The 9,770-nt window shown below is 39.7% G+C and overlaps 1 protein-coding gene across 1 annotated transcript in view; it reads right to left on the reverse strand.

Moving 5' to 3' along the window:
- Window positions 1-3,483: 3,483 nt before the first annotated feature.
- Vim (vimentin) overlaps window positions 3,484-9,770 on the reverse strand; it is a 9,798-nt gene continuing 3,511 nt past the window's right edge. Inside the window, exons 2-8 of the mRNA XM_013014601.1 lie at window positions 8,049-8,178; window positions 7,802-7,963; window positions 7,280-7,405; window positions 6,247-6,467; window positions 5,764-5,807; window positions 4,949-5,034; window positions 3,484-3,857 (exon numbers count right to left, since the gene is read on the reverse strand). Of these exons, the coding sequence (XP_012870055.1) occupies window positions 3,816-3,857; window positions 4,949-5,034; window positions 5,764-5,807; window positions 6,247-6,467; window positions 7,280-7,405; window positions 7,802-7,963; window positions 8,049-8,178 (811 nt within the window). The 3' untranslated portion in view covers window positions 3,484-3,815. The remainder of the gene's footprint in view (window positions 3,858-4,948; window positions 5,035-5,763; window positions 5,808-6,246; window positions 6,468-7,279; window positions 7,406-7,801; window positions 7,964-8,048; window positions 8,179-9,770) is intronic.

Genomic DNA, 9,770 nt, shown 5'->3' on the forward strand with positions numbered 1-9,770 from the left:
TTCTAACTGGAGTAAGGTGGAATCTCAATGTTGTCTTGATTTGCATTTCTTTTATGGCTAGAGAAGATGAGCATTTCTTCACATGTCTGATGGCCATTTTTATTTCCTCTTCAGAGAAGTCTCTCTTTAAGTCTTTAGCTCATTTATTTATCAGGCAGTTGTTTCTCTGATGATTTGTTGTTGAGGGATTTAAATTTTTGAGTTCTAAGTATATTTTAGATATGAGACCCTTGTCCATTTTATGGCTCGTGAAGATCTTGCTAGCTACGTCCTTTGCCATGCAGAAACTCTGCAGTTTCCATGCAATCCCATTTGTCCAAACTTTTGTTGATTTGTTGTGTTTTGGGGCCCCTATTAAGAAATTTTCGGCCTGTGCCAAGGAGACCTAGGGTTTCTCCTATTCCATCCTGTAATGTTTTCATAGTGTCTGCTTTGACTCTGAGTTCTTTGATCCATTTGAAGTTGATTCTGGTGCAGGGTGATAAATTAGGATCTAGCTTTAGTTTTCCACGGTGTTTAGCCAATTTTGCCAGCACCATTTACTGAAGAGGCTGTCTTTCTTCCATTCTATTTTTTTAGCTCCCTTATCGAAGATTAGGTGGCTATAGGTCTGTAGGTTCATTTTTGAGTCTTCATTCCTATTCCATTGGTCCTCAGGTCTGTTCTTGTGCCAGTAGCAAGCTCTTTTTGTTACTATAGCTTTGTAGTATAGTTGGAAATTTGGTATTGATATCCCTCCAGCACTGTTCGTTCAGTTAAGGATCGTTTTTGCTATTCGGGGTCATTTATTGTTCCATATGAATTTTTGGACTGCTTCTTCTATTTCATTGAAGAATGAGGTTGGGATATTGATAGGTATCACATTGAATTTGTATATAGCCTTTGGCAGTATTGCCATTTTCATGATGTTAATCCTCCCAATCCAGGAGCATGGGAGGTTTTCTACTTCCCTAGTTCTGTTTTAATTTCCTTTTCCAGGCCTTAAAGTTTTTATCATAGAGGTCCTTCACCTCTTTAGTTAACTCCTAGGTATTTTATTTTTTCTGGAGCTTTCCTAATTTCAGCCTCACTCCTTTTGTTATTGTCATACAAGAAAGCCATTGGTTTTTGAGGGTTCATTTTATATCCTGCTACTTTGCCAAAGTTTTGGATCAGCTCAAGTAATTTGGGAGTGGACTCTATGGGGTTCTTTTTAAATACAAGATCATGTCATCTGCAAAGAGGGAGAGTTTTACTTCATCTTTCTCTATTTGGATCCCCTTTATGTTTGCATCTTGTCTTATTGCTGTAGTTAGGCATTCTAATACTAAGTTGAAGAGGAGTGGAGAGAGCAGACATCCTTGTCTCGTTCCAGAGTTTAACTTTCTGCTATTAAGTATAATACTAGCTGTAGGTTTGTCATCCATAGCCTTTATTATATTGAAGAATGTTCCATGGATTCCTAATTTGAAAAACAATTTTTACAATAGCAGAAGTAGACACTTATATTGACTTTACATTTAAAATGTGAATCTACTTCACATTAATTTTTTTCCAGAAAATGTTTCTTAAGGGCCTAAAGATCTCCATATTTTATACTGGACTGGTATTGTTGATCACACGTTTAATCTACCAGTTATTAGAATGTGGGAGGGGATAAGAGGAGTGGACCCTTTGATCAGTAGCTTTTCCTATTATTCTAAGACTAGGGTGACCACATAAACTAGTACACTTGGGAATCAGAAAGGGGCATGATTCCTAATAGTGCTGAAGCAATGAATATCATCTGACTGTGCCAGTCAAGCCAGGGTGTAATCACTAACACTAGAGTTACCTCAGTAGCCAATCCTTTCTTTACTCCTGCAATGCCTCTGGCTACTAAATGATGAACACAGCTAATGTCATTACCTTTCAGCAAGGTCTTAAGCAAACTACCTTACCGCTGTGCTCAGCAGGCAACAATGGTTACTAATTCAAAAATTACAACAGCCAGGCGTTGTTGGCTAGTCATTCTAACGTCAGGAGTCTGAGATCCGAGGACTGTGGGTTTGGCGCCAGTCTGGAGACAAAAACAACAACAACAAAAAAAACATTCACTAGAAAATAAACAGCAAAGGGCTGGGAAGGTGGCTCAGTGGTAGAGCGCTTGCCTTGCACGCCTGAGGCCCTGGGTTCGATTCCTCAGCACCACATAAGCAAAAAAAAAAAGCCGGAAGTGGCACTGTGGCTCAAGTGGTAGAGCGCTAGCCTTGAGCTGAAGAGCTGAGGGACAGCGCCCAGGCCCAGAGTTCAGGCCCCACAACACAACCCCCCCTCCCCCCAAAAAAGAAAAGAAACAGCAAAAAGCCAGAAGTAGAGGTGTGGCTCAAGTGGTAAAGCACTAACCAAGTAAGCACATTCAGCAAGAGCAAAGCCCTTAGTTCAAATCCTAATACCACTCAAAAGAAGAAAAATGTCTACCACATAATTTTTGGAAGAGAGAGATAATGATAATATAGGAATTTGGGACTTAGAGAAATCTAAGAATGTATCTCAAAGGGTTTCATTCCAGAACACACGCTATCATCCATTACAACTGCGTTGCAGGAAATATTTTCTCTTCTAAATTTTATCTTCCCTTTCCTGAATTCTTCTCATATTGGTTGGCATGTAGAAAGCTTTACATAAGTAGACAATGTATTCTTATTGCTTCAGGCTTTGAATCCTCACATACTTACAGTGATTCTTGGTTTTTTTTGTTTGTTTGCCAGTCTTGGGGCTTGAACTCAGGGCTTGGGCACTGTCTCTGAGCTCCTTTTGCTCAAGGCTAGCACTCTACCCTTTGAGCCACAATACCACTTCTGGATTTTTCTCTTTATGTGGTACTGAGGAATCAAACCCAGGTCTTCATGCATGGTAGGCAAGCACTCTACCACTAAGCCACTTTCCCAGCCCTAAGAGTTAGTCTTGTTTAACCATGTGATTGAGATGCCATAATCTCACCTTCCCAGAATAGGCAGGAATTTTAGTTTTGTGTTTAATAGCATTTTCCAAATGTTACAATCATTTCACAGTTTATATATTTATTGCAAATATATCCTCTTGAAGGACAGCTGGGCATGGATACCAGGGGCAGGCCTGGGGAGGAGTTATAAAAATATTTTTTAAGAGGCTGGGAAGGTGGCTCAATGGTAGTGCTTGCCTTGCGTGCATGAGGCCCTGGGTTCGATTCCCCAGCACCACATAAGCAAAAAGAAAAAAGCTGGAAGTGGCGCTATGGCTCAAGTGGTAGAGCGCTAGCCTTGAGCTCAAGAGCTGAGGGACAGTGCCCAGGCCCAGAGTTCAGGCCCCACGACCGGACCAAAAAAAAAAAATAGTGATAATAATAACAATCAAAGAAAAATGAACTCTATCAAACTATATCTTCAGTATAAATAAATTTCATTAAGTTACCTTAAAACCTAGAACTGATTTTAGCAACAAATTATCCAATAGGACCTAAAAGAAAAGTAAATAACACATCAGAAGAGTTTTTCCAAAGGTTTATTAAAGCAGAAACAAGTTGGTCAGGTATTTGCTGGGAAAAAGAAAGCAGTTTTAATGGTATTCAAAAATACTTTTTAAAAAGTATTCTAGCACAAGACTTCTTTGTAAACTAGATTATGTGTTGTAAACGGTTTTTCCCCCTAAATCTTTTAGAAGTGTCGGTTGTTAAGAACTAGAGCTTATAACTATTCCAAATCTATCTTGTGCTCCTGGAAAACTGCAGAAAGGCACTTGAAAGCTGTTTCTTTAAGATATGATTCTCTTTTTTATTCTTGCTGGTAATATATTGCTGCACTGAGAGTGTGCAATTTTTATTCAAGATCATCATGATGCTGAGAAGTTTCATTGATAACCTGTGAAGAGAAGAAATAAGCCTTAAATCAAATTGAATACTGCATGCAAATCTCTAAATTATCCCATCAATCAGAGCAAAAACAAAATCCTACTAAGCATGGATCATGTGTTGTGCAAGCTGGAAGGTCATGTGTTCTATGTGGCAAGGTGACAACAAGGAGAAGCAACTACACATGTAAGGTCACCTTCACCTACAGCTAAAATAAGTGTCTAATGGAGTGCAGAAAAAAAACCCACAATATTTATACCTAGATGTGATGGCTCATGCCTGTAATCCTAGCAACATGGGAAATTGAAATCATAACAATTGCATTTCAAGGACAGTCTGGACCCAAAAGTTTGCAAGACTCCATTTTAGTGGAAGTAGTTAGTCATGGTAGCATGCACCTGTCATCCCATCTACTGGAGAAAGTGGTAAACAGGAGGACTGCAACCCAGGCAAAATAACCAGTGCTAAAAGTGCTGCAGGAGACAAAGCTGGCTGGTAGAGTGCTTACCTAGCAACTGAGACTCAGAGTTCATGCCCAGTAATGGAAGGAAATAAGGAAGGGAGGGAGGAAAGGAGGGTAGGGAGGGTGGGAGGGAGGGAGGGAGGAAGGAAGGAAGCAAGGAAGGAAGAAGGAAGGGAGGGAGGAAAGGAGGGAGGGAGAGAAGAAAGAAAGAAGGAAGATAGGGAGGGAGGGAGGAAGGAAGGGAGGGAAGGAGGGAGGGAGGGGGAAGGAGGGAGAAAGAGAGGGGAGGGAGTACAGAACTCATGAACTGAAGTAGTTTAACATGGTTATATTATGGAGGAACATGAAGTTTACTTCATATTTCCAATTAAGCACCAGAATAAATTAGTACTTTTGGAGGGCAGGAAATGCACTAGCTCATCTTCACCTCCAGCAAACAAATAATTAGTTAACCCTATATATATGATTAGTTGCCTGTTCTTTTAGTAGACACAGAGAAACAAGAACTTCTCAAGGCAGCTAACTGTGCCTGATGCATTGACTTAAAAGAGAAAAAAATGCCTATCTGGAATGCTGTAATGTTTTTTAAAAATTGTTATTGATTGTTCTAGTTCATTTTTTATCCAAAAGATACCAACCTGTCCATCTCTAGTTTCCACTGTCTTGATCAGAAGTGTTCTTTTAGAATGGGTGTCCACCAGAGGAAGTGAATCCAGATTAGTTTCTGAATTAAAAAAACATAAAAATGAATAATAATGAAAAATTAAAGTAGTTATTATGATCTGTTTTTGCAACTGTTTAAAGAGCTACTCCAAAACATTTCTATAAGGCATTGTCTGTTTGAAAACTTGCTGGCTAATACGGGCTAGTTTCTGGGTAAGCTAGCACTTGAATGTATACGCCCTTAGGAATAAGTAAAATAGAGTTCATACTAATCTTGAGGTAGAGAGTACAAGAGTATACTTAGGTTAGAAAATTATGGCAGTTGGGCTGGGATTATAGCTCAAGTGGTGAGCACTTGATTCTCATGCACAAGGTCATAGGTCTGAACCACATATAAGCAAAAATATAAGCAGGGTATCCATGGCTCATGCTCATAATCCTTCATTACTCAGGAAGCTAAGATCTGAGGTTTTAAGATCTTGGTTTCATGCCAACTTGTGTAGAAAAAGATTGAGAGACTCTTATTTATACTTAACCAGCAAAAAACTGGAAATGGCGGTGTGGCTCATACGATAGGATATTATATTTAAGTGAAAAAACCAAGTGAGAATGCAAGTCTGTGAGTTCAAGAACTCGTACTGAGTTCAAGCCCTGGACCGATGAAAAAATAAATAAAATGAAATCTATAATGAAAACCGAAATGATGGATATTTTATATAATTTTCCTCTTGCAGACATTTTAAAATGAGTCTGGTGATTTTTTTTTTCACAAATGAATTGAAGCACTTACCTCTCAGATTCAAGGAGGCAAAGTTTGGAAGAGGCAGAGAAATCCTATTTAAAAAAATGATAGAGAATATCAGCAAAATGATTGGATAATAGCCAACAAGGGATACATTTTTATGCAATATCTTTTGTCAAATAGGAAAATTGTCTCTGGTAATTCATAGGTTGTTTTGTAAGCATTTATCCTTGGTTGATCTCCTTAAGTACATTTGAAAGATTTTACTCCAAGCATTTACTCCACCAAGGTGTGAACTACTGGGATTATAGAAAGGAAGGAGCCCTGGCTTTGACCAAGACTTGGGTTCAAATCCCAGATCTGCCATTAATTAGCTCTAACTATGGCAAGTCACTTAAGTCCACATCTATACAATGAGCTCTCTGGAAGAAATGTCCTAATGATTAGAGAAGATAATGGCCATAGCCTAGGAGACAAAGCACCTTGAGAAGGTCAACTATTCATTCATATATGCAAGTCTATGCCCTCTACCTGCTCTCCTCGCCCTCCAGCAGCTTCCTGTAGGTGGCGATCTCAATGTCAAGGGCCATCTTAACATTGAGCAGGTCTTGGTATTCACGAAGGTGACGAGCCATCTCTTCTTTCATGTTCTGAATCTCATCCTGAAGGCGGCCAATAGTGTCTTGGTAGTTAGCAGCTTCGAGAGAAAAGTTCTCTTCCATTTCACGCATCTGGCGTTCCAGAGACTCGTTCTACAAGAAGTGAGAGGGGCTGCTGAGGTTACTTTCCACAAGCAGCCAGCTATTCTGAGAACCACTAATACACCATGCACCATAATTTACCTTACTGGCAATTGGTTCCCCTATCTAATTTGTGATGGAGAATAAAAGTACCATGTCTTCCTTGGGTGTTGTTGCTTTGTTTTGTGAGGGTCGGGTCTCACTATGTAGAATAGGCTACCTTCAACCTCACAATCCTCCTACCCTGGCCTTCCAAGTGCTGAGATTACAGGCGAACCACACCATTTAGTGGTTTCCCAATCTGTCAAGGCAATTCATTTTCTTTGGATTAAAAATATAAAAATTTAAAAGATACTGTACAGAGGGATTACCATGTCATAAGGCAGGTAAGTGCCTTTCTTTTTTGAAGATCTTAATAATAGCAATAAATAGCCTTGAGCAAAAGAAGCTCAGGGACAGTGTCCAAGCCCTGAGTTCAAGCCCCAGGACTGGCAAAAAAATAGCAATAAGATGATATATGTGTACATATACATATATATATAATAGATAAATAGATAGATAGAATTTTTAGTCAGATATGTGGTAGCTCACACCTGCAACCTGTAATCCTAGCTAGTCAGGAGACTCAGATCTGAAGATCGTGATTTAAAGCCAGCCTGGGCAGAAAAGTCCATGAGATTCTTATCTCCAATTAACCAGCAAAAGTATAATTTATATCATCTATAAGTTATACATATAATTCAATTTGAAAGTTTGCTCAGGAATCACCATTAGCTTGGTCACCAGCTCATTATCCCTCAGTTTCACCATGGCCAGGTACTTACAGTTCCTTTAAGCGCATCCACTTCGCAAGTGAGGGACTGCACCTGTCTGCGGTACTCGTTGGACTCCTGCTTCGCCTGGCGCAGGGCATCGTTGTTGCGGTTAGCAGCCTCTGAGAGGTCAGCAAACTGTCAGGAAGAAATCAGCATGAAGATCTGCCACATCCCAACCTTTCTGCTCGCTTAGGAAGAGAGAGATCATAACACTCTGTGCTTTCTGGAATGGAACCAAACCCCTGTTTTGAAAGCCAGGGAAAGATCAGTGGAATGTTGAGGCTGGTAGGTTTTCAAGTAGAATTCAGTCTACTTCGCTCACTTAAGAACAATAGTGGAGGTTAAAGGCCTGGTGAAAGCAAATGGGGTCCCTGCTGTTCTAAGGGAGGTGTTGGAAGCAGTTTGAACAAGTTAAAAGGCAGGCTTGGGAATGGAACAGAGCTGAAATTATATGTAGGAATCACAGAGAGGTACATGGTTGCAGAGGACAGCTCTTTGCTTGTGTTCTGGCCACATTGGTTATCCCCTTACCTTGGACTTGTACCATTCCTCCGCCTCCTGGAGGTTCTTTGCGGCCACGCTTTCATACTGCTGACGGACGTCCCTCAGAGCAGCAGTGAGGTCAGGCTTGGATACATCCATGTCGATCTGGACATGCTGCTCCTGAATCTGAGCCTGCAGCTCCTGGATCTCCTGAGGGAAGAAGAGACAGGCCAGTCATGCAGAGTTATGAAGGGAGCTTTGGCTTCATTCCTTCGCTCAGCCTTGGTCCACGTACCTCATCATGTAGCTTCTTCAAAAAGGCAATCTCTTCTTGCAACGATTCCACTTTACGCTCAAGGTCAAGGCGTGACAGAGACGCATTATCCACATCCTGTGTTGAACAGAGAAATGAAAACATGAAGGGGCTTTATATCATCTATCCATTATGAATTAACCATATGAACCTAGTATCTTTTACTGTGGAAAGGGTTAACTGTTTTGATCCTTGAATAAATGTATAAATCCTTTCATGTTTTGCTAAAATATGCTTTCTTTTCTTCACCGTGCATTTGCATCAGGAGCCACTGTGTTTACAGATAATTCATAAACAAATGTACGCCAACATGGCAACACGTCCTCAATTCTCCCAGAACCCACACTTTTACCATTGAGGTTCTATGGTCACTTCTTAAATCCTAAAAATCAATGACAACATTTTTAAGATTTAATTTTTGTAATTTAATGAGTTAACTAGAATTTAAAACTCCATGAGTTTACAACTCAGGAGTTTGTTTCACATAGAAATTCACAGTTGGAAGTTTCCTCAGATTTCTACACTCTTTTTTTTGCCAGTCTTGGGGCTTGAACTCAAGCCCTGAGCTTCCTTTGCTCAAGGCTAGCACTCTACCACTTGAGCCACAGTGCCACTTCCAGCTTTTTCTGTTTCTCTGGTACTGAGGAATTGAACCCAGGGCTTCATGCATGCTAGTCAAGCACTCTACCACTAAGCCATATTCCCAGCCTCTAAGGTCTTTAAAAAAAAAAAAAAGCAAACTGTAATGCAAATCTTCTGCATTAATCTCAGATAACATGTCTACATCATTGTCCAGTAGCAATTCCTTCCAGTTCAGGAAATGCACTGGTAAAAAGTAATTCTAATTCTAAGTTGCATATACTTTTGGTGGCTTCTCCTAAAACTTTTCTGACTCATCCTTGAAGGGGCTGTCTTTCTCACTTGTCACATGTTCATTTTAGTGACTTAATTTGTATCAGAATGACTGGTCAGAATGTTTACCTAGAATCGAACTATATGCATAACATTTTTTATAAGGTTCTACATCACAAACTAAATGTGCAACCTCACCACTAAGGTTTTATGTCCTATTAAAGGAATGACAGGAAGATGTCAATTGTATTTGCACTATAGTTTATGGCCTTACCATCTAAAGATGTTATGACCATCCTGGGATCATAATAAATAATAAAAAAGGTATAATAATAAACAGAGTGGGAAATTTTATTCTTGTTGCTAAGTCTTAAAAAATATAAAAGATAATTGACTGTCCCTTTTATAAAGTTCAATGGGACATACTGTTTCATGGAAGAGAATGAAGTACTTTATTTAATCTCCAAACAAGGACTATTTCGCATCCATTCATTTTAACTCAGTACTCTGCAGAAAACATTGCAGAAAGAATAGCTGTAAGCCAGGCACTGATGGCTCACGTCTATATTCCTAGCATCTCAGGTGGCTGAGATCTGATGATCATGGTTCAAAGCCAGCATGGGCAGGAAAGTCTCTTATCTCCAATTAACCACCAGAAAACCAGAAGTGGTGCTGTGGCTCAAAGTGGTAGAGCACTAACCTTGAGCAAAAGTGCTCAGGGACACTGCTCAAGCCCTGAGTTAAAGTCCTGTGACAGATGAAAGAAAGAAAGAAAGAAAGAAAGAAAGAAAGAAAGAAAGAAAGAAAGAAAGAAAGAAAGAAAGAAAGAAAGAAAGAAAGAAAAGAAAGAAA

The sequence above is a fragment of the Dipodomys ordii genome, unplaced genomic scaffold, assembly GCF_000151885.1.
Source record: "Dipodomys ordii isolate 6190 unplaced genomic scaffold, Dord_2.0 Scaffold24, whole genome shotgun sequence".
Lineage (NCBI taxonomy): Eukaryota > Metazoa > Chordata > Mammalia > Rodentia > Heteromyidae > Dipodomys > Dipodomys ordii.